This window comes from Camelina sativa, chromosome 19 (assembly GCF_000633955.1).
Source record: "Camelina sativa cultivar DH55 chromosome 19, Cs, whole genome shotgun sequence".
NCBI lineage: Eukaryota > Viridiplantae > Streptophyta > Magnoliopsida > Brassicales > Brassicaceae > Camelina > Camelina sativa.
This window is the reverse complement of record NC_025703.1, coordinates 1,664,531-1,689,304: the sequence shown is the minus strand read 5'-3', so window position 1 is coordinate 1,689,304 and position 24,774 is coordinate 1,664,531. Positions and strand designations below refer to the sequence as shown.

Genomic DNA, 24,774 nt, shown 5'->3' with positions numbered 1-24,774 from the left:
AACTAATCCCAAGAAGCACTTTTATCTTATCTAACTCATGCTTAGGAAACTGTAAAAATGTCAATTTTGTTACACAAAATAAACATCCAATTTTTCAATTAGTAAAAAACCAATTTGAGATTTTGGTATTAGGCTTCTAATCGTTATTCTTTTTACCCACGAAACAATAGTAACAGACTATCTAGTAGAAGGGTTTTGTGAAGTTTGAATGGGTAGCAAGGCCTTACTCACTTGTCCAACTGATTTATATTATGTTGGGCAGCAAGTAGAATGTTTTATGTATATTCTTCGATTCCAATGCCAAAAAAAGGCCTAGCCATATATATGTATTCTAAAAGTTGTCTATAAAAGAATTTGACAAACTTGTCTATAATTTTTTTTGTGTATTTTTGATTTTATTAGTTTATGATTATTTTTTTTGTCAAACTAGTTTATGATGTTTAATTGCAAATTATTGGTGTTAGAAAATTACTGTATAGAAAAATGTTTTTCACTTCCAAGCAGTATTGGAAAAAAATGACACTTAATCTATTGATATATTATACTTATCGAGTTCATATGCATAACTAAAAAGCTTTTGACTACTTTGTCCAAAAAGGACTACTTATAAAAGAATTCTATAGGTCCATTTTCTACCAGTCAATTCAACATTCTATCGTAATCTCCTTTCAAGTAAATAACAATTAAAAATTAATATAGCTTTGATTTTTGAATAGACCATATTATACATTCCTTTCATAATTATTTGAACAAATACACACACGTAGGTTTATGCTAATATTCATAGCATGTTGTGTTCGTAAGCAACATGAACATGACGGTTGGGAAAATAATTGGGTATCCACGAATAATGGGACATGATATCCCTTGTGATCCTCATCAGATCGTTCCTACGCATGTCCACCCTAACATCCGGTATTCCGGTGAATCCGTACACTCGGGGATGTGAAATATCACACAGATGTCGACACGGTGGTGGCGCGGTCCGTTTCTATGAAGATGTTAATATAATTGGGTCTACTTATATCAACCAGTTCCCATGAATAAATCTATGGTTTTGCTTGTGTTTCACTTTAAGGCTAAGCCATGCATGTTATCCTATCGTGTATGCATTGCATTACATATCCTGATAATACAATAGACCTATAGACAACCGATGAAATGTTTATCATTCAGTTTCTTCGATTATTTGCTTAGCTGAATTAAAACAAAAACTAACACCAGCATTTTGTTGTTAAATAATAATAAAAATTATAAACTAATACTCAACCAAATTCCAGAGTGAATATCTTAATCAAAGCTAGTCATAGTGAATTACAACTAATATCTTGCACTATGGATAAGAATTGTTTTTCTCAATCTAATTTTGACAAGAAACATAATTTTGGTAGTAGTGTGTCCAAGCTGAACCAAACCATCGTATTCATATGGACGAAGACGTGAGATGGTTATTAGTTATTAGTAGATGCGAACGTTCAGGTATAAGTTACATACCCGGGTTGAAAGAAATCTTCTGAACGATTTTTGAAAAAAATACTATTATTTAACCATCTGATGTCAAAGATCAAACGGCGATTTATTAAGTTTTGAAAAAGTAACTTTTGATGTATCTGACAGATATGAATGTTTGTAATTAATACTCTTTCAGTTCTATTGGAAAAATAAATGTAAGAAAAATTGGAAGAGGTGTGGGTAGTTGCAAGGACACGGTAAGGTTGGGGAAGACGTTGACATCGTTAAGACGATCAGAGACACATTTGACTCTTATCCATATTCATGCATTAAATTTAATACTTTGTCGAAGGGTTGCATTGCACACGAGTGAACCTGTGATGTTATTGGCCAGTGAAATACAAGACATGGATTTTTTCACTGGACCCAGCCCACACGAGGAGGGTGCATGTATACATCTCTCTATCGCTGGTTATATAGGGGTTGGTGTTTTCAGGCCCAGGTGGACCCATTTATCTCCTCGTCCTCACGTTTACATGTGACTTTTTTATACGAGAAGGGGTATGTATTATAAACAGTAACGATTTTCGCGATGTTCATCAGTGTAATAAAAACACCGTAATTACTAATTAGCAATTTAAATTATAAAATAATTGGCATGTAGATTAAGATGAAGTCGTTGTCAATTTGGCCTTCATTATTTTTAGATCAGATTCTTCCATCGTAATGATGCATGGACATGATGATGATGTTTATCAATAAATGATGTTGACGATCATTATGCTATGTTATTCTATTTTGTTATGTTTTAATAAATTTCCAAGGAGCAATTTATCTATTGACGCTAATATTATTATGCTCCTTCTCGAAAATGCTAGTAACCTTATTAATATGGTTGACGACATGGGCATGACATGTCCCGCCATACCCACATGGTTGACCATTTAAGAGAGAAAAAAATTGTATAATATCATTAAAACTCGAAGTCTTTGCCTTCTATATGATTTTAAGGCTTTTTCTCATTTACGTAATCGCGTTTGATGGAATAGAGGACTTTTTTCTTTCTTACACCCTGATTGACATGTTGACATAATGAAACAGAAACTGACATTTCATATTATAGATTTAATTATATCTATATATTTTCAATATGTAAAAACTTGTGTGCTCGAAATATTGTATATATAGATACCCCTCAATCCTCATATCATACCGCACTAACAGATCATTATCGAATAATGATCATGATTGCGCGTGACAAAATGATGAGAAAGTAATTAGACTGTTTAATAGCTAATCTTCAAAACTACGAAAGTATATAGATTATAGCGATTATTTTACAGTGGTTATGAGGAACTGATGTCTTTATTTCTCTCAGCCAATAAGATTCCTTTAGTTCAATATGATTTTCATTCAAAAAATTACCACGTCAACTGCACTTAACCACTGTTGAATAGTTTCATGTTTTGGCCTTTCCCACCGAAGATTTTAATCCAATAGACATAATACTAATTAAGAATTAGTTAGCATTAAACACTTCCTTTCTTTTTTTTTAAAGACAAGAAAATTGCATTAGGTTAAAGTTATTCCCAACGTTATACTATATCCAGCCTAATCATATCGGAAGGAATGTTTCCTAATCACATTATAATACAGATAACTAATCATGTTTAATTATTCACAATTTATTGAATAACATAACCGCTAATTTTATATTGACTTCAATAATCCATAAACTTAGTAGAGCTGAGACAGATGCACATGGTGGGAAGCAGAGTACGAAAACGCTATGGCAGACCAGGACTTTTAGTTTATCTCAAATTCAAAATTTGATTTATTTTCATTTTTTTTTGTCGGCTCGGCAATTTACATTAATATAATTATGAGAAATTAAGCAATTTAGAAAGGAAAAAAAAAAAAAAAGAAAGGGGGTGAGCATAGCATAGGCATTGTGAATGGCGGACCCCATAGGAAGAAGGACAACGAATCCATGGAATCAAAACACATGTTTGAAGCTGACAACTTTCGATTTCTTTCCCATCTATGGGTCCTTTATTGTCTTAGCTGTCATTTTTATTCCCTTTTTTATTATAGACCATTTTATCACGTCCACGACTAAATAAATTATATTTTCCGACAAAACACTCTTTTGTTAATATATTGATATTAATAGTTTTCTTCTCTTTTTTCTCCTTGTTATTTTAACAAAAATATATGTTTTGTTGTAAGAATTTATATGTATGTATACCTTTTCTACTAGTAAATTAAAAAAAAAAAAAACTAAACATAATTCGTAATTTAACTTTGTATAATACAGCACAGTTTTATTTTAAAATTTTATTTCTCGGTGGATAAATTGGAAACAGAAAGGAGAAACTGTGCCAAGTTGGCCTTTGCCCACTGGCTTGGTCGCAATTATTCCCAAGGGTAAAAAATGACGCCATTCATGACATCATCTTCTCCCGACAACACTCTTTACGGTCCAACCAATCCCAGCATCCACCTGGCAGTATCACGTCCGTTCAAATAAACCACGCTCTCAATGATGAGTTTTGATATATAATTTTATTTTTATACCCACACACGATCCAATATATAGCCCTTTGTTTCTAGTTTCTCTATACACATCTCACATCCTCTCTCTTTCTCTCTTCTAACTTTTTTTATATATCAAAAGAACCCTAGAAGCCGAAGAATCTCTTACTCGTTGTCGGATTACCAGATTTGTTACTCGTTTGATAATCATTATCAAAGAAATATGATTAACTTTGAGGCGACGGAGCTGAGGTTAGGACTGCCGGGTGGTAGTCACGGAGGAGAAATGTCCGTAAAAAATAATGGGAAAAGAGGATTTTCTGAGACCGTTGATCTCAAACTGAATCTTTCATCGACTGTTTCCGAAGCTGATTTAGAGAATATGAAGGAGAAGGTCGTAAAACCACCAGCAAAGTAAGAAACTTTTATTCCAATCTCAACTGATATTTTTGCTTCTAGATTCGGAAAAATTAGATTATGCATACTAGAACGGTCATAATTTAGAGATGGATGCGCTCTAAGCCTTAAACATGATTAACTAGCTAGGTTAGGGAACCCCGGAATATCTATGCAAGTGATTCTCGTAAGATCTTTGATTTTTCATTGCTTTATTTTGGTTTTGCTCCATGTTCTGAATAGTTTTACAAATAGTATTTGTTGTGATTAACAAAATATCCTTGCATACAAGTTAGGTTGAGTGTTCTGTTTGATTTTTTTTCTTTGTTTTGGTTTGGTCGGGAAGAATTAAGAAAAATACAAAACATATGGAATCTTACTTTATCTACCAAAAAGCTTAAATAGTTTTTTGAACAGCTACAGCCACCTAACATCCGACACGTGTGAAACAACTAGTAGATCATTTACAAACATTTTCACAAAGGAAATTAACAAATATTATTGAGAAATAATAATAATAACAAATTAATACGGAATTTCAGGACACAAGTTGTGGGATGGCCACCGGTACGATCTTTCCGCAAGAACGTCATGTCCGGCCAAAAACCGATCACCGGAGATGCCGTTGAAGGAAACGATAAGACTCCCGGCAGCAGTGGAGCCACTTCATCCGCCTCCGCATGTGCCGCTGCGGCTTACGTGAAGGTTAGCATGGACGGCGCACCGTACCTAAGAAAAATCGACCTGAAACTCTACAAAACTTACCAAGATCTATCCAACGCCTTGAGCAAAATGTTCAGCTCTTTTACCATAGGTAAAAAAAAAGAAGTCAATATATAACTTATACATCTACTAATTCTTTTTATTATATATTTGTCAATTAAATTTTATTTTAAAAAATATTCAGGCAACTATGGACCACAAGGAATGAAAGATTTTCTGAACGAGAGTAAATTGATCGATCTTCTAAACGGATCAGATTATGTTCCAACTTATGAAGATAAAGATGGTGACTGGATGCTCGTAGGAGACGTACCATGGGAGTGAGTATTCAATTTTTTTATATATCTTCCAATTACATTAATTTTATATCTTTAATTATACGTGAATTATATATATAGTGCAAATATTTATTTACGGTTCGTTTGGATTCTATTTTAGGATGTTTGTTGATTCATGCAAACGTATACGAATAATGAAGGGATCAGAAGCAATCGGACTTGGTTAGTATTTTTTAAAAATCTAAAATTGATTTGTGCATACTATAAGTTTTTAAGGATTTAGTTTGTAATTATTTGCTCATACAAATTTTCTATCTATATAAATTGCAGCTCCAAGGGCATTAGAAAAGTGCAAGAACAGAAGCTGAGAGTTCTTGACGACATTTCTTGTTCTTACCCAAAAAAGGAAAGAAAGACCGGTTCGATCGGTTGGATATCTCAAACCGAGAAAAGCCAAACCGGCTCGAAACTACTGTTCCGAGCAGGGAGTTTGCGTATGATATTAATAAGTTATAATAATATTAATATTGTGATGTATTACATTTTTAATTTTTTTTTTAAAACCGTTTTTGTTATATGTATTATATATATGCATATATATAAACATGTATATTTTATTAGGTTGCATCTATTTTCGTTTAAAACAATTTTTGTTTTTACGCATTTATCGTGTTGTCTATATGGTCAGTGTCCGTAAGGCATCTTAATGTGTTACTTTGACGTGTCAAAATTACTATTCACGTTTATAGTTCTCATAATTACTTGTTATGTTATGCATTGTAAACTCATTAATTTTTTCATTTACAACCATCTTAAAATTATACTATTGTTAATTTTTGATATTAGTAAATAGTAACATTTCAATAAGTGGACTAAAATGCCATGAAAAGGTTAAGTAGTCGTAAGAACCAACAACAAATTGAAGTTGAATAGTATTTTCGTATCAATAGAACTTGATCAAGACCAACAATGAACATTAGACAGATACACACAAAGAACCCAAAATTCAATTTACTTGTTTTACAAAATTAGTTACAATTAACGTTTTTTGGTTGAAACATATATGAGAAACTACAATATAGATCAAGGTGATGTGGGTGGTGGAAAGGGCAAGAGCATGTGGATAGTGTAGACTGTAGAGTTGTTGGGGGACAATACTTTAATGTATTCTAAATAAATTAATAATGTCTTCTTTAATATGTATGCTCCATTATTGATGCTTTACGCTGTCATCGACATCCATCGCCTCAACAAAACAAACAATGGAACGATGATAGTGCTTTATTAATTACATCTTTATTTAACTATTTTTTTTGATAAAATTTGATCAACTCACCAATTGGTTGTAAAAGATGTTAAAAAAATGGCTGCTTACGAACAAATACGCTGGTACGAATTAACAAAAGAAAGTGAAAGATTCAAGAAGTGTTCTAAGATGAAGATCCACTTAGTCAAATAGACGAAATCAAGTTTCACAATAAAAGTAATTGTGAGTTGTTGATTTTAGCGAGGAAAATGCTGGCGAAGTTTCGGCAAACAAAATATCATATCACAAAGGAATAAATTTTGAGAGCTCATATGGTGTGAATCAAGCACCGTCACATCGCCTTGATTCGAAAGATAAAGTAGGCTATGTCAAATTATGAATAACATAGATATAGAAAAACAGAGTTGAATTATATTATAGGTCATATGTGAAGAAAGTAAAAAGATTTGAAAGATTGTTTTATTATTATTTCAATCCTTAATTTCTTGTTACAAAGGTCAAGCTCTTTTATAGTGTTACACAAGGTTTAACCTAGTGTCTAGAATTTTCTCTAGTCTTGTCCAGCTGTAGTGATTGGGATGTTTGTCACTTGGCATCTTCATCGCATGATTCAAGGAGCTCAAACCTGTTTTGCATGATCAACTCCGTACCTGCAGCATTCTGTTTGTCTCTTGTTGCAGGTTGTGTAAGAGACTCAGTTTTGTCACTTGTTGCAGGTTGTGTAAGAACTTTGTCTCTTGCTGCAGGTTTCCGTTGGTGCGAAGTGGACTTGGATGCTGGTGGGCTTGAGCTGGGCTTCAATCTCTTAGAGCCTGTTTGCAGAACGTCGTCGTTTGAGGCTCTATTGTTAATACTCCCCTGCAAACTTGGAGTAGGTGGAACAACGACACCAAGTTTTTTTCGGAGAGCTTGTTGCGGAAGCGATTTGGTGAAAATATCAGCGAGTTGGTACGCTGCAGGTATGTGATTGACAATGAGATTTCCAAAAGCCACCTGCTCTCTAACATAATGGTAGTGAGTGGCAACGTGTTTGGTGCGAGCATGAAAACTTGGATTGGCAGTCAAGTATACGGCAGAGAGATTATCACAAAACAACTTTGGTGTCTCAAACTGAGGAACGCCGAGGCTCTTAAGAAGATTCACAAGCCAAGTGATCTCAGATGTGGCTTCAGACATGGCTCTATACTCTGCCTCTGTCGAGCTTTTGGAGACTGTAGGCTGTTTTCTTGAGGACCAGGAGATGAGAGTATTCCCGAGAAAAGTGCAGAAACCACCAGTGGAACGACTGCTTGTTTGATAGCCATTGTAATCATTGTCGCTGTAGACTCGCAACTTGCAAGTTGTCTTGTTGCTGAGGGATATGCCCATTGTGGTGGTGCCTTTAATGTATCAGAGTATGCGTTTGAGGAGTTGGAAATCAGAGACAGTAGAAGCATGCATTTTTTGACACACATAGTTAACAGAGAACTGCACATCCGGTCGTGTGAGAGTCAAGTATTGAAGCTTCCCAGCAAGGCTTCTGAAGTACTTTGGATTGTCAAAAAGTTTATGATGATTAGGAGCTTTGCTTAATTGTTGTGGTAGAGGAGTGGCAACGGGAGAGCAGTTTGCCATTGCAGCTGTAATGAGAAGATCCTCAGCATACTTTTGTTGAGAAAGGAACAAACTTCCAGGATGAAAATGAGCCTGAATGCCAAGGAAGTAGTGCAGTTGACCCAAATCCTTCATCCAAAACTGTTTGTTGAGCTCTTCAAGGAGGCTGTTGAGAAGAGCAGAGGGGTTCCCTGTAATCACCATATCATCAACATAGAGAAGCAAAAAAATAACATCATTATTCTTAGCACATATGAAGAGGGAAGGATCTGGAATGCTGCAGAAGAAACCAAATTCAAGCAAGAAATTGCTGAATTTGTCAAACCAAGCTCTTAGAGCCTGTTTCAGTCCATAGAGTGATTTGTGTAGTAAGCAGACATGATCAGGATGATCTTTGTCTATGAAACCGGCAGGTTGTTTCATATAAACGGTTTCTGTGAGGTCTCCATGAAGAAATGCATTTCGAACATCCATTTGTTTGAGTTCTCAATTTAAAAGTGTGGCAACATGGAGAACTGCTCGAACTGTAGGAGTACGAACCACTGGACTGTATGTCTCAAGATAATCGATACCCTCTTCTTGGTTAAAACCTTGAGCTACTAATCAAGCTTTAAACTTATCTAAGCTTCCATTTGCATGAAGTTTTACTCTGAATACCCATTTGGAGCCTAACACATGCATATCTGGTGTAGGAGGAACAAGGGACCATGTACCGGTTGCTTTACAGTTTCCCATCTCTTCACCCATAGCATTTGTCCATCTTTCATCTTGTAGAGCTTCAATTACTGTTGTAGGCAGTGGATAAGATACTTTGTGGGAGAGAAGAGCATACCGTTGGTTTGGTTTACTGATACCTGCTTTTAATCGTGTGACCATGGGATGAGTGGATTCAGTTGTTTGCTCATTTGAAACTGCGGAGTCTGTTGTGAATGGCTGAGTCGGTGATGAGATAATGCTGTTGCCTATAGGAACAAGGTCTAAGCTTGTCGTACACCCAGTACATTCCCCATCACCAATGGCCATAGCAACAGGATGAGAAACAGGGGAAACAATTTCAGGAGCTGAAAGCGATGTTGCAGGAATCTCAGTAGCAGGAAGCAATGCAGGAGTCTCGATATCAGTAGTGAGTGCAGGAGGCTCGATATCTCTTAGAGCTGTTATAGCAGTTTCAGACTCTACTTGATCAGGAGTCTCGATAAGAGAACATTTGAGCTAAGCAATATACAACGGTGTGGGAACAAACTGTTGTGAAGAAGCATAAGTATCAGCAAAAGGGAATGATCCTTCATCAAATATCACATGTCTGCTCAAGTAGACACGGCCCGTGGGAGGATAAAAACAGCGGTAACCTTTGTACTTTTCTGTGTAACCGAGAAAAATGCATTTGAGAGACCGAGGATCAAATTTGTTGTGAGCATAAGAGCGAAGAGTAGGATAACAGGGGCTTTACCGTTCTCTAGAATGTTCTCTAGTCTTGTCCAGCTGCAGGTTTCCGTTGGTGCGAAGTGGGCTTGGATGCTGGTGGACTTGAGCTGGGCTTCAATCTCTTAGAGCCTTTTTGGAGAACATCGTCGTTTGAGGCTCTATTGTTAATAATATGTAATTGAAATAAATCTTTCATATATGGGCAGAATCATAGTTAGAATTTTAAATCATTGCGAGAAAAGGGGGATCGGCAAAGATGTGGGCTATATATGATATGGCCTACGTACGTACGTAACGTACACACTCATCCACAGTTCCACTCGTCTTCTCTCTTATTCGCTGGTTTATCCTTGCAAGTTGTAAGTTGTAACCAATTCGAAACGGACTTGATATGGGCTCAGTTTCGTTTAACCAGCCCGTATGGCCCATTAAGCCCACAAACAAACAACTCGAGTTGACTTGACTGAATTCAACATTCAGAGGCCTCTCTAGGTGTCAAAGTGGAAAATTTATCTGTTGTATTGTCACCAAAACAATTATTACGAGGAGTTGTATGGAACCATTGTTTCTTTACGCACCACCACCATAGAAGCCATTTTACGCTGCTCAGCGAATTAAAAATACTTAAAATAATCCAAAATTGACAAAATCAATGGATCGATCATGTAGACTTTGATTAGTCAAATGAACGAATCAATACAATAGTTATTGTCAATGAGAGCGACTCTTATCTACCAAAGGTCCAAGGCTGCTATTTTCTTCTACGAACAAAACCATTCACAATTAGCCGCCTGTTTCATTAGTCATCATCTGTATCTAGATGTACGAGTATACACACAATGCTTCCTTGTATTACACCGTCCGATTATATGACATTGACCAGTTAAGCTCCCGTTTAAAGAATATCGACGGTTCTAGACACTCATATCCATCACGCCATCTTAATTACTCGTATAAGAGTTTATGCCATGGATTTTTTTTCCAAATTATATCACTTTTTAGTTTAATTGTCTTTTCCAATGATTAAAAAGTTTACGAATTTCCAAATTACTTTAATTTCAGAGGAAATTAAAACCACTTACAATTTTAAAAATTTAACAACATAAGTAATATATACAGTTTCCAACAAATTAAAAAATAAATATCCAGGTAGTATTATATATTTAACGTTCATGCGTATAGCATATGGTTATGGTTAAACACGTTATCTCTAACGTATGTAATTAAATCAATTGGGTAAAACTAAAATCACAAGAAAAACATTACTATTATATATAATATATTCATATGTATATATATAGACACATGCATTAGACCACCAAGAATACAAAAACCTACCGATCATGAATATCAGACTTTGCATAACCATCATACTTTTATCATACACCGCGGCCACGGTGGCGGGACAACAATGCGGCCGTCAAGCTGGTGGTCGTACTTGTCCCGGTAACATCTGCTGCAGCCAGTACGGGTATTGCGGCACCACGCCAGAGTATTGTTCTCCGGCCAATAACTGCCAGAGCAATTGTGGGGGTAGCGGACCTAGCGGTGCAGGTGAGAGCGCCAAGAACGTACGCGCCAGTTACCATATTTACAATCCGGCGCAGAACAATTGGGATCTGAGAGCCGTGAGTGCTTACTGCTCCACGTGGGATGCTGATAAGCCGTACGCGTGGCGGAGCAAGTATGGCTGGACTGCCTTCTGCGGACCGGCTGGACCTCGTGGTCAAGCTTCTTGCGGCAAATGCTTAAGGGTATGTTAAATTATCTTTTTTTTTTAAATTGATCTTTATATAGAACATGATCCAACTAAATCTGCTTTTAATCCAAACTAACTGAAAAATAGGCACCTCAAATATTATTTCCAAATCCTTTTTATACCTAAAATAAGTATGATTTTGACAGATTATTTTAATATTAGGATCAAAGTTAACAGATCAATTAGTAATTTTTTTATATTTTAATATTAGGATCAAAGTTAACAGATCAATTAGTATTTTTTTTTTAATTTACTTTCATATCTTGTTATTAGCATGTTTTTTTTTACATGCAAATTCAGCAAAATCCAGTAAGAACCTGATTAATTATTATATACATTTTTAAAAGATATTATAATGTACTTCAACTTTAAAATCGTACTTTAGCTTGTTATATATATATATGACCGATAAATATAGTGATTAACAGCGGTGTGTATAAATGAATACAGGTGAGAAACACAAGAACAAATGCTGCAGTAACGGTGAGAATAGTGGACCAATGTAGCAATGGAGGATTGGATTTGGATGTCGCAATGTTTAATCAAATAGACACCGATCGTAATGGCTATCAGCAAGGCCATCTCATTGTTGACTACCAGTTTGTTAATTGTGGGGATTAATGAACTCATTGGGCAGCCTGATTCTAAAAGCGATCTGTGTGTTTCGGCCACTGATCGCGTTCGATATTATGTAATGATTTCGAGGTGTTATATCGGTCTACACATACAATAAAGACTTCTGTGTCTAGGATATATGTTTCGCATAAATAATTAAGGAACTTCCCGATATTATTATATGAAAGATCGATACTTCTTCGGCAGTGCATGTTATTACCAGGATATTAATTGAATAAAAAAACTATAGATAAAGGAATACTAATGGATAAGGTGACCTATATATCGAATTTTCTAGGATCAAAATGACGCGAGATCAGATATGTATTGTCAACGGTGGTCTTGGCAAAGACGTGCACGTTTTCACTGGAAAATGGCAAGTTGGTAAACTTTGTCTCGTCTTTCCTCAGTCTTTAGGTAGTTTTGTTGATATTTTTTTTGTTGTTGTCGAAAGGTATTTTTATCGATTATAGATAACAGAAATACTTGTAATAAAACTAATAACAAAAAGAAATGTTTATAATTTAAAAAGGTTGACAAATTTTTTTTTTTTTAAAAAAACAGTTGAAAATTCACATTTCTTCACTAGTATTCAAGTTTGTATTAATTTATTTAATTAATATAGAAATGGTGAATGTTAAATTTGCGTCAAACTAACCTGAATTTTAGTAGATTGGCATCATTTAGGCATTCAAAATATTGAACAGCACCTCGCCATCAGCTTAGTCAAATCTATGATATTGGTCACTCCTTTGCTCAACCATTGGATAGGGAAACAAGGGGCAAAGTCATTTCCAATAACCGAGTAAACCGACTAATCACCGTGGGCTGGAATTTAGGAGTGTCAATCGGGTTGGTCCGGCCGGCCCGAAATCCGTAAAGCTCGCATATGTTTTGAGCCCGGTCCGAAATATTTTCGAGCCTATATTTCAAAGCCCGAGCCTGACCCTAACAGGGCTACAAGGCTTTTCGGGCTTATCTTACCGATCAAAAATTCAAACTTATAAGCCTTAAAAAGTAGTGTTTGAATGTGTACTATAAAATAAATCAATCAAAAATTTAATAACTCATCTATATTCAATACAACCAACTCAATTTAATAGAAAAAGTTGAAAACTAAATAAAATTTCGATACTTTAACCAAATAAACCAATATATAATTCATATAAAACATCATAGATAAAAATTTTTAAAGTATTAAGTATGACAATTAAGTAAATATGAAAACTAGGATTAGAGTTTACAACTTTATTTACAATAAATTATTAATCAAATATTGTAATCAAACAAAAATATTAACAAAAACGTACAAATATATTTGTTAAAGGATTTTTTGGGCTGGCCCGAACCCAGTCGGAGTAAGCCCAAAAAACCCTATTGTCCAAACGGACTGAACCCGAAACACCTGATTTTTTCTGGACATATATATTGAAATCCGAGCCTGGTGTTTTTCAGGGCCGGGCCGGGCCAGCCCGTGGGCTAAAACCCTAATTGACATGCCTAGGCTAGATACAACAAATCTATTAAACGAACGCAAGTCGATATTTCCTTCTTTTTTAAAAAAGAAAAATTTAATTTTAATTTCCTATATGATAGCGAGGAGAGAAAGCCTATTATTGTAGACGGCCATATAGCCAATCAATGTCTAAGAAGAAGGCCACTTAAGCTACAATGTTGCAGATTTAGATTTTTATTTTCATTTTTATTTTCTTACTACGTCAATTTTTTCATTTTCCATAACCCAAAACACACGACTATAAACGTCTACAAAGAATAGTAAGAAGTAAGAACATTGAATATTCAACTCAAAGCCAAACACAACGGTCAAAACTTTTTGTTAGGCTAAACTAGTCAAATCATAGTATATGTTTTCTATAAATAGAGTTTCATTAATTCTTTATTCTATTTCTATCTATCATAGATTAATTAAAGAAACACTAAAATAACGGAGAAAAAGAATGTCAAGAAATATTAGCATATGTGTGTTTGTGTTGCTATGTGCCTTTGCGGCCAAAGCAGCCGCTCAATCCGCTCCTAGCGTAAGAGCAACTTACCATTTCTACAATCCTGCACAAAACAACTGGGATCTTTACCGAGTAAGTGCGTATTGCTCAACGTGGGATGGGAACCAACCGCTTGAGTGGCGTCAGAGGTACGGCTGGACTGCTTTCTGTGGTCCAGTTGGACCGACCGGTGGTGACTCTTGCGGTAAATGCTTAAGAGTAAGTCACTAATTTTATCTCTTTCACAAATCACGTTTTGAAGCAAACGTCGTTTTCATGTATAGAAAATAGAAATAGTGGGCATGTGTCACATACATATCCTATTCCGTTTAATGCTTCGCAGCGTCTTAAACGTAATATCATTAATAACCAAAAACAATACACAGGTAACGAATACTGCGACAAGAGCACAAGCAACGGTGAGAATCGTTGATCAGTGTAGTAACGGCGGTTTGGACTTAGACGACGGCGTTTTCAAGCAGCTTGATACTGATGGTCAGGGATACGCTCGTGGGCACTTGATTGTCAGTTACGAGTTTGTCAACTGCTGAAGATCTTCATCAGGTTCATCTATTAATGATATTCTTTTCATATATATAGCGCATATATATCTCCTTATTATATATATATGCTAATAAGACGAAAATAAATGCCACCATGTCTTATCTTTCATAAAAAAATAAAATAAGGTATGTGGAAATTATATTTGTTAAGGAATAAAGTGATAATTGGGTTTTAATATAACGGTTAATCTATGCAAATATTTGCATCCGTAAGTTACATACCGGCGACAGCAAGGAAGTAATCAAATTTGATATCCATTCACTGATCCAAAAATTCCGAATACTTAAAAATTGGGACCCCGTACGATGCGATAACCCCTAAAGACTAAAGAGACATAACATATATACATCTGTCCCCTCTAATAAATGATCAATCTTATTTCCTCTTAAAACTTCCAATTTCCACCACAAAGCTCGCAAAGCCGCCATAGACATCTCCACACAGACTAGTCATCCATTGAATATTCATACCCTAACAAAATTATTCACAATGTGACAAAATATTTTGGTATAGCAATTTAGTAAACAAAAAAAAGAACATGTATCAATGATCCCTTTGCATATTCCTTACACAAATAACTAAATATTTTCAAACCAAGAATATTCAAGCGAGCAAGAAATTAAAAATCCAAAAACCACAAATCTCAAGATAAGGAAAAAAAAAAAGCAAAACCAACATATATACAACAAAACTTTAGCAAGGTAACAAGGTTATGGAGAAGTGAAGAAAATGCTACATTCATATGGAACAAAAAGTTTAGCCCATTGGAGCCTCATGACTTCAATGAGAATTTATATGATGGGGCGGTCACAATCATAAGTAACTCTTTGATGATGTTTGGCGGGCATGATTTGAAGAGTTTGCCTTTAAACGATTGTCATATGCTTGATTTAAATATCATGACCTGGGAAGAGAAAAAAACCATGTAAGTCACCATATGTCTGTCTTCTTTAATAGTTAATTGTTATGTTCTAACTAACTTGTGTAAAACTTTTGCAGTGGTTCACCACCATCTCCAAGATCTTTTCATGCTATTGCTTCTTACAAGGACATAAATATTTATATCTATGGTGGTTGCTCGCAGTAACCTCTTTCAGTGATCTCCATATTCTAGATTTACTGACGGTAAGTTAAGCTAAACTTCTACTGTTGATTCATTTGTCAGCGTTTGATACATACGTACTTGTTGGGTATGGTGGAATTTGTCATCAGTACAACAACAAAGTAAGGACAATTATATATAAAATGTACATACAATTGTTAATATATTTATTGAGAAATTATTTAAATTATTCGTTTACATGATTGTGAAAAAGACTCTTGATAATTAAAAATTTTCAATGCACTTTAAATTTGTAGTATATTGGTGAAGTAGTAATAAACTAATTTTATACTCCCTTCTTGAAACTAATGTTTTGTAATAAAAACAACTTAAATATATACATCTAGTTTTTTTTTTTTAAATTGTACAAACTTTGTTCTTTTTGTCTCAAAATGTATTTATTAATGTTTTTATCGAAATAATAGATGATCATTTATACTTCAGTGATAAAAATAGCTTGCACACTTCATTTTATTTGATATAAGTGTTGAAGATTAATTTATATATTAATTTTTTTTGACGATTATATTAATTTATAAGAAAAGATTCAAGTAAATTTAGATTATGTTAAATGAATTAGTACTAAGAACAACTTATTTTATCATATATAAATTCATAATAAGATTAGGATTCATAATATTATTTCAGAATTAATATGTTATTAAGTTCTTAAATTAATAGGATTTTGTTGTTGAGATAAAAAAAACCTGATAAAAAGGTTTTTTTTGTAAAAGGGGGAAAAACAAAAAAAATATTTTATCTAATTTTTTATTTGGACGTTTAGTACTCTTTTTAGTTGGAAGAAAAATACCTCATCTACGCATAAAACTATTTAATATCTAAATTGTTCCAAATTTTAAACATGCGGCTTAACTGTTCTTAACGTACGTCACGAATCTTTTAACGATGTTAAGATCTAACCACACGTGTTTGTATAAATATATACAATATGTTTCGAATAAGTTGACATGGCTGGTGGTTGTATTTGAATTAATAGCCCTAAGAACCTAGCAATTATTTTGGTATATTTCAATCCAAACATTTTGGAAAGTGTATTTTTCTATCTATACAATATGATATTTTTAACCTGAATCATTCACAAAATTCATATAAACTACTTGAACTTTTCTTAATGGTATCAAAATCCTCATTAACTAATTTATATCCTATCAAAGCCGCCATAGATATCCCCACACAAACTAGTCATCCATTGAATATTCATACCCTAACAAAATTATTCACAATGTGACAAAAAATCTAGTATAGCAATTTATTTATTCTATGAAAACAATTTTCCTATATATTTGTTCGTCCATCTTTGATTATATCACAACACATTTTTAAAGTACAAACACATAAAGATCGCCAATGGCAAGACTTAGCATATGCATGTTTGTTTTCCTATGCGCATTTGCGGCTAAAGCAGCAGCTCAAACCGCTACTAATGTAAGAGCAACTTACCATTACTATTATCCCGAGCAAAATGGTTGGGACCTTTATAAAGTAAGTGCCTATTGCTCAACATGGAAAGGAAACCTCCCAATCGAATGGCGTAGGAAGTACGGTTGGACAGCTTTCTGCGGTCCAGTCGGACCGCGAGGCCGTGATTCTTGTGGAAGATGCTTAAGGGTAAGTCACTCTAATCGCGTTTTACAAACACCAATTACATAAATAGCAAATTTTCACGTGTCATGTATTTAATTAATATCAAATATGCAAAAAAAAAACAAAACATATGCAAACGCAGGTAACGAATACTGCAACGGGAACACAAGCGACGGTGAGAATCGTTGATCAGTGTAGTAACGGCGGTTTGGACTTAGATGACGGCGTTTTCAGGCGGCTTGATACTAACGGTCAGGGATACGCTCGTGGGCACTTAATTGTTAACTACGCGTTTGTCAACTGCTGAAGATCTTCACGTTCATCCAATCACCGTCTCGCATCTTGTTATTTATCATATTTCATATATTTTAAGATAAAAATACTATCACGAGTTCAATTCAATGTTTCACAATAAAGATCATTCATAAATCTACAATTGTGTGCAAGTTACTAAGATATAAACCGGGTAATTTGTATTGTTATACAAATGGTGATGATGATATAAACTATTGTCCAATAATTTATACCTGATCTTTTCACTCCAATCAAATCGCATTAATTTTCGGGTTAGGGTTCACAATAATAAAAAATCCGACCACAAACAAAACTTGGTTCCTAAAAAATATTACAGTACCATTAAGCAAGCAAGTGCACATGAGGGAGAATAAGATAAGAAGCAGATCAAAACTTCATACAGAAACTAAATGGAGCCATCTAGATCTTATGATTTCGCCTTTACCTCATCCTTCCCATGAAACTTCCTTCCTGCATCTACAGCTTCTCTGTAGAAGAAAAGAGAGGTAACAAACATCATTTATCTTGAAACACGATAAGGAAACAAAAACATCATAAGCGTTTCTCACGAACCTGAAAGCATCAACGAGCTCCTTGCTTTCAGGGCTAAGCAATACTCAATCGTAAAAAGCATTGGCTGCCTCCTCAAACCGCTGGGGATTCATGAGAAACTCGGTGAATCATACAGTTTCAATGATTAAAGATCAAATCTTTTTAGTGGAAATAGATGGTTCTTACCTGTAGCAAACGTAGAGCAGCGCCTTCTCTGAAACAAGCTTTAGGCCAATCAGGCTTTAGTTCTCTGCAGGCTTTGGCATCGGATAAGGCATGCTCAGCTTGTCCTAACCGCAACCAGCAGAGGCTTCGGTTTGAGTATAAGGTATGATCCGTTGGGTCAAAATCAATTGCCTATGTTCAAACAAAAATTCAACAAAATCACATATATGCCTAAATTAAGAATCTTGTTCTGATTTTTAGAAGTTTTAGAGTTGAATACTTGTGTGTAAGCGTCAATAGCCATCTGGAAATCTTTTCTGTGAAAGGCGTCTTGTCCTCTTGCTTTTGCTTCTGCAGCTTTCGCCTTTGCTTCTGGGGAGACCTGTGGAAGTTACAAATGATAATCTTCTTTAAGTACTCAAAACAACTCAATGTAAGAGAAATGCATATCAATCAAAGTATGAAGTACCTCAGGAAGATCTCTTTTGATCCCGGTCTCTCCGGATTTCAACTTGTTTGCGTTTTCCTCTTGTTCCTGAATATGTTTTAAGTTGTTTCAGACAAGATGTATCAAAGTAATTGAGATTGAAAACCAGGACAGATGTAATATACATACTTTGTTTGCTTTCATGTGAGCGAGGATTCCATCTACTGTCCAGTCCGAAACAGATTCGAGTTTTGTTGTCAACGGGAAGAGGATCTCAACAACCTTTCTGTTGTCTCTAGCAGCCGCAACTTCTATTGGCTTGTTGCCTTCCTGAGAGTTTACGGTAAAATCAGCAAAGTTAGACAAGAATTGTTTCATATCGGATCAAATGAGCAATTTGCTAATGAACTGATTTCCAAGTTGGTTTTACCTCGTCTTTCTGATTTGGATCAGCCCCAGCTTTAAGTAAACAGTTGATTAGCTCAAGGTTTCCAATATCAGCCGCAATGTGCAATGGAGTTGCACCACCAGCAAAAACGTTAGCTTTGGCACCTGCCTGTAGAAACGAAAAGAACATTATTGTGTTAGCTCGGATTTCAGATGCTTGGTAACTGAACCAACGCAATACAAGAGATTAAGAAGATGTCATTCATACCTTGACCAACAACTCTAAGCATGCTAGAGAACCAGCAGCCACTGCAGATAACAACGGAGTGATATCATCTTCAGTCTCAGCATTAGGCTGCAGAATCACCAAACGAAGAATTTATTTTTTAAGGTTTATTGGAAAGTACGGTTCCAGATGGATCATTAAATAGAGATATACAAAAAAAGTTTACGTTGGCATTGTGTTGTAACAGGACTTCCACAACATCATTTTGGTCGTGGCCAGCAGCCCAGATTAATGGCGTGCCAGATTCACTTTCAGAATCAACAGGAACACCTCTGGAGAGCAATTCCTTTAGCAACTCGATTTCTCCTAATAAATGTATAGAGAAGACATAATAAGTAAAACAGAACACTGCATGACTGGAAAAATTTGAAATCAAATTAGTAACAGAGAAACTGATAACCAACCAGTCCCAGCCGCATGATGCAATGCTGTGGCTCCTAGTTCACTTGCTATATTAGGGTCAGCTCCGTGCTCTAAAAGATACTTCGCCGTTCCAATCTGTCCTTGTCTTGCAGCATGAACAAGCGCAGTATCCCCTGCAAAAACCATAACAATCTCGCAGATCAAGTTTCAAATTAATGAATTTGGGAATACAAAAGCAAAGTGTAGTAATACAAAGAACACAACAAACCAGCTTCATCTTTTGCATCAGCATTGAGTTTCAGCTCTTCTAAAAGATATCTGCATATATCAGTTTGCCCTTCTCTTGCAGCAAAGTGAAGCGCCCCACGTTTGTTTGCGTCTTTAATACTCTCCACAGTTTTTGTCAAGTCTTTTCCTTCATCAAGCTCCTTAGCAACCTCTGCTTGGAGAAGTCATATCAGTAGACAAAACAAATCACTGCTTATTGAGAAAAAAAACAAAAAAAAAAAAAGCCAAAAAAGAGAACTTACTCTTGAGGAATTCAAGGTTCCCTGTACAAGCTGCATTCAGAAATTGCTGAACTTTCTCCCTCGCTGGAGTAAGAATTCAAAGAAGAAACAAATTAGACATTCAAACTAGCTAGAAAACTTAAGACTCTCCCAGCAAGTGTTCAACTTCAATTCTTATCTACTTTGATTGAAACTAATACAAAACGGAAGAAAAAAAACGAACTTGTCCATCAGATCAATTTAACTAAAGAAAACTAAGAGAACCCATCAAGGAATCTAGAATTGAAACGCGTTCAAAGACAGAGATCGATACATCATTCATTCGAAACATATAGTATAGCAGGAAGAGAGCAGACCTGCAAGAGCAGTAGAAGCATCAGGAGCCATAGCAGATACTAAGCCCTAACTTGTGTGTCCCTGATAAGTTAATGAAACTTGGAAGTGAGTTTTCGGATATCTCTCCAGTTAGTTTGGTTCGTCGATACCGGAGTTTGTGTCTAATTATCAGAAAATCTGAAGAAAGCTCGGAGTCAGAGAGGCTTGAGGCTTCTAGGTTTTAAGAAGAAGATTCGAGAGAGGAGTGTTTTTTTATAATCTTTTGATAGTTTTGAAATTTACACCCTCAGATATTTTTAACTATTACGAAACGCACCCTATAATTTATTTACTTTAAACATACACCCGACTTCTCAAATCATAGATGCAAATTTGCTCATCTTTAGAGGCCCAATGGGTAGCTTCTAAATTTAGAGTTAAGATCAACAAAAAAAAAAAAAAGACAAATTGTTAGACAAATCGACTATCTGAAAAAGTTCATTTTATTTATCCAATTCAAGATCATATTGTAATCGTTTTGTTTTTGTATACAGCTTATGAACAAGAGGTTTTTTTTCTTTCTCATCTTGTGTTCCCTTTACAGAGTATATACAAAGCCATAATCTTCTTCTTCTTTTTTCAAAATTTTCTATTTTGAGGATCCTAATTTATAAAGGATTTGTTTCTCCTATCTCTCAAAAGAAAATATTGAAGCTTACAATCACATATACACTCATCAATAAGACTGCATAACAGAGCATGCTACTGCTTGTGCCCAGTGTCTCAATCTCTGCTTCATTTGTTGAGGATCATCCCCTACCAAGAAATAAAAAACCCGACAAAACATCAAATTAAAACTCATGCTTTTAAGCATTGTAAGAAGGACCTTTTTTTGAATCTTTTATTACCTGGGCATAAGATCTTTAATGAATCTGAATCAGTTTTTTTGGGACTACACGGTATACTGTTCGAAAAGGTTGATGCAGATACGCTGCTGCTACGGCTGCTGCTAGGTGAAGGGAGAGGTGAGACCTGACGATTCACTGCAAAGTAAAGATCAAGAGCTGGTAATGTATTGCATAGCTTTTGTCCTGCTTCTTCATTGAAACCGAAACCTAGCTCAATCGATCCCTTTAGCTCGTTTAAATCCTCATCCGTTAGTTTCATTTGTACACTAATATCATCTGAAATGCCTTTATGAAGCAGCTTCTTTTCTTGAACCATTATCATCTGACGTCTTCTTCTTTCCCAAGCAACGTCTCTTGGTGTTTCACACATAGAGAGTTGTTTTGATAACCGCTGTTTTGGTTTCTGTGAGGCCACCGGTGTTGTTGTTGTTGTTTTGACCTCTGGAAATGTTGATCTTAAGATTGGCAATGTAAGGCCTTCTCTTCTTCTCACCATTTCTTTTTTTTTGGTTTTCACTTGTTGTGTATATAAAGCAGAATGACCGGAAGTTAATGTGTGATGAAGAGGTGTGGCTTGTAAAATGCAGATTAAGGGTTCTTCTTTCTGGTTTCGTTTACCTCTTTAAGAGATTACCAAAGCTAAGGGCTTTGAATCTTGTAAATATTTTATGTATGTTCTTTGTCTGATGGCCGCGTGCCAACATATTACGCGGCCAACAAAGAGGTTATAATGGGTCGGGTTGATCAGATATGTCTTCTTTATGATCTTCTCTAGTAGAATTTTGCCCAACCCGACCAGATAACACTTTTAGAAGACTCGAGGTGCTTTAATGGAGTATAGCAAAATAATTTCAACCACTGATCTATGCAATGTATAGAGGTCAAAAAAGCTATTTTCCTCCATTGTTTAAATTTGATGATTGACTCATCCAGATCTTTCGGAGACTTTCTTTGTTTACATCCTTGACCATTCTAAGAAAAGAATTTCAAAATTTTATCCTAGTATAGCTCGATCAAATCAAAACTTCAAAAGCTTGTAACATTGTTTGAAACAAGTTTCTATATTTAGATTCGATAAATTCATGTTGTAGTAAAAGGAAAAAACACGTCTTTTATTTTCTTTTTAACAACAATATGCTAAACATAGCTTGTTCGAGTAATCCTCTCTGCCATGAATTTTTTCTAACTACTTCTGTTTCTCTTCCAGACAAAACAACGGAGATTGAGAAGAAAGAAAAAAACAGTAACCTCATTGTAGAGAAAACAAACTAAACAAAATAGAAAGAAAAGAAAAGAAAAGCCTACCTTTAGATTCTTGTCTTGCCTACATTTTTTTTGCTTCTTGTTGTTCCATGCAAGTCTTGTTTTGAGTTTCCATGGTTAGGTTATAGAGAAAATAAGATATAGAGCTTCCAATTTGTTTCCAGGCATAAAAGTGATCAATCACCCTCTTGATCTTCGCTCTTGCGATTTTTCCTTGAGCCAGAGAGTTTATACCCGTTGATGTGTCAGCCATGAACGGGAAAACTCGAGTTCTCTTTTTCCTCTTGCCTCTCACGCTTCTCCTGATATCTCCAACTAGATGTAACGGTCAGGATTTCGCGCTGGGCTGCGGGGCATCAGAAGCTTCGACTGACCCAGACAAGAAAAAATGGGAACCAGATACAAAGTTTCTAAAGACAGGAAACTCAGTTCACGCAACAGCTACATATCAAGACCCTTCACTTCTCTCAACAGTTCCTTATATGACAGCCAGAATCTTTACGGCTCCAGCAACTTATGAAATCCCGGTTAAAGGAGACCAAAGATATTTCCTCCGGTTACATTTCTACCCATCAACGTACACTGGTCTCAACATTTCAAACTCGTATTTTGCTGTGGCTGCTAACGATGTTATCCTATTGAGCAATTTTAGCGCTGAGATTACGTGTCAAGCTTTGACACAAGCTTATCTGGTTAAAGAATATTCTCTTGCACCCACCGCCAAAGATGTTTTGAGCATCACATTTACCCCATCAGACAAGCATAAAGACACATTCGCCTTTATAAACGGTATCGAGGTGATTCAAATGCCAGAACTGTTTGATACGGCGGTTCTTGTTGGTTTCGCAGATCAGACAGTTGATGCCAAGACATCAAATCTTCAGTCAATGTTTAGGCTTAATGTTGGTGGTCAAGACATCCCTGGAAGCCAAGACTCTGGTGGGTTAGCAAGAACTTGGTACAACGATGCACCTTACATCTTTAGTGCGGGTCTTGGTGTTACACTTCAAGCAAGCAACAATTTTAGGATCAATTACCAGAAAATGCCGGTGTCTGTAGCTCCAGCTGATGTATACAAAACAGCAAGATCTCAAGGCCCAAACGGAGATATCAACCTCAAATCCAATCTTACATGGATGTTCCAAATTGATAAAAACTTCACTTACATCTTTAGACTTCATTTCTGTGAATTCCAGCTTTCCAAGATCAACCAAAAAGCTTTCAACATTTACATCAATAACAGAACAGCGCAAGCAGATACCACTCCTGCAGATATAATAGGATGGACTGGAGAAAAAGGAGTCCCTACTTACAAAGACTATGCAATATATGTTGATGGTAACAACGGAGGTGAAGAGATTACACTTCAGATGACTCCATCAACGTTTGGTCAACCGGAATATTATGATTCACAGCTTAACGGGTTAGAGATTTTCAAGATGGACACCATGAAAAATCTTGCGGGTCCAAACCCACAGCCGTCTCCTATGCAAGCTGAGGCAGAGGTTAAAAAAGAATTCAAAAGCGGAAAGACAACTGCTTTCATCATTGGCTCGGCAGGAGGAGTTGCAGCGGTTTTACTTTGTGCTTTGTGTTTCACGGTATACCAAAAGAAACGGAGATATCAAGGAGGCGATTCTCACACATCAAGCTGGCTTCCTATATATGGAAACTCCACCACATCAGGAGCCAAATCAACCATCTCAGGGAAGAGCAACAACGGAAGTCACTTATCCAATCTTGCAGCAGGTTTATGCCGTAGATTCTCTTTGCCTGAAATCAAACACGGAACTCAAAACTTCGATGATTCCAACGTCATTGGAGTTGGAGGTTTTGGTAAAGTCTACAAAGGAGTTATAGACGGCACAACAAAAGTGGCGGTGAAAAGATCAAACCCGAACTCAGAACAAGGACTCAACGAGTTCGAGACAGAAATAGAACTTCTCTCAAGACTAAGACACAAACACTTAGTCTCCTTGATAGGATAC

General features: G+C 35.7%; 8 protein-coding genes across 8 annotated transcripts in view; 5 read left to right on the top strand and 3 right to left on the bottom strand.

Moving 5' to 3' along the window:
• On the top strand, positions 4,014-6,145 carry LOC104764104 (auxin-responsive protein IAA16). Its single transcript, XM_010487556.2, has 5 exons — positions 4,014-4,401; positions 4,926-5,197; positions 5,291-5,426; positions 5,545-5,606; positions 5,715-6,145. Exons 1-5 carry the CDS (start codon positions 4,211-4,213, stop codon positions 5,750-5,752), a joined length of 699 nt encoding a protein of 232 aa, XP_010485858.1. The 5' UTR covers positions 4,014-4,210; the 3' UTR covers positions 5,753-6,145.
• Positions 8,041-8,718, bottom strand: LOC109130767 (uncharacterized mitochondrial protein AtMg00810-like). Its single transcript, XM_019240778.1, has one exon. The coding sequence runs from the start codon at positions 8,716-8,718 to the stop codon at positions 8,041-8,043; it is 678 nt and encodes a 225-aa protein (XP_019096323.1).
• Positions 10,937-12,249, top strand: LOC104764103 (hevein-like preproprotein). The gene is made up of 2 exons (XM_019241547.1): positions 10,937-11,423; positions 11,879-12,249. The coding sequence occupies exons 1-2, from the start codon at positions 11,013-11,015 to the stop codon at positions 12,047-12,049; spliced, it is 582 nt and encodes a 193-aa protein (XP_019097092.1). The 5' UTR covers positions 10,937-11,012; the 3' UTR covers positions 12,050-12,249.
• On the top strand, positions 13,970-15,225 carry LOC104764102 (pathogenesis-related protein PR-4-like). Its single transcript, XM_010487554.1, has 2 exons — positions 13,970-14,265; positions 14,433-15,225. The coding sequence occupies exons 1-2, from the start codon at positions 14,002-14,004 to the stop codon at positions 14,595-14,597; spliced, it is 429 nt and encodes a 142-aa protein (XP_010485856.1). The 5' UTR covers positions 13,970-14,001; the 3' UTR covers positions 14,598-15,225.
• On the top strand, positions 17,018-17,837 carry LOC104764101 (pathogenesis-related protein PR-4-like). The gene is made up of 2 exons (XM_010487553.2): positions 17,018-17,341; positions 17,460-17,837. Exons 1-2 carry the CDS (start codon positions 17,081-17,083, stop codon positions 17,622-17,624), a joined length of 426 nt encoding a protein of 141 aa, XP_010485855.1. The 5' UTR covers positions 17,018-17,080; the 3' UTR covers positions 17,625-17,837.
• LOC104764100 (ankyrin-3-like) lies at positions 17,851-20,868 on the bottom strand. Its single transcript, XM_010487552.1, has 13 exons — positions 20,657-20,868; positions 20,322-20,384; positions 20,060-20,230; positions 19,833-19,964; positions 19,595-19,734; positions 19,411-19,497; positions 19,186-19,311; positions 18,945-19,085; positions 18,798-18,863; positions 18,609-18,710; positions 18,350-18,520; positions 18,185-18,264; positions 17,851-18,099 (listed from the first exon to the last, which is right to left on the bottom strand). The coding sequence occupies exons 1-12, from the start codon at positions 20,685-20,687 to the stop codon at positions 18,229-18,231; spliced, it is 1,266 nt and encodes a 421-aa protein (XP_010485854.2). The 5' UTR covers positions 20,688-20,868; the 3' UTR covers positions 17,851-18,099; positions 18,185-18,228.
• On the bottom strand, positions 21,094-22,372 carry LOC104764099. The gene is made up of 2 exons (XM_010487551.2): positions 21,524-22,372; positions 21,094-21,431 (listed from the first exon to the last, which is right to left on the bottom strand). The coding sequence occupies exons 1-2, from the start codon at positions 22,017-22,019 to the stop codon at positions 21,352-21,354; spliced, it is 576 nt and encodes a 191-aa protein (XP_010485853.1). The 5' UTR covers positions 22,020-22,372; the 3' UTR covers positions 21,094-21,351.
• The window catches only part of LOC104764098 (receptor-like protein kinase ANXUR1), a 3,775-nt gene continuing 1,504 nt past the window's right edge, over positions 22,504-24,774 (top strand). The window contains exon 1 of the mRNA XM_019241465.1: positions 22,504-24,668. Within this exon, the coding sequence (XP_019097010.1) occupies positions 23,038-24,668 (1,631 nt within the window). The 5' untranslated portion in view covers positions 22,504-23,037. The remainder of the gene's footprint in view (positions 24,669-24,774) is intronic.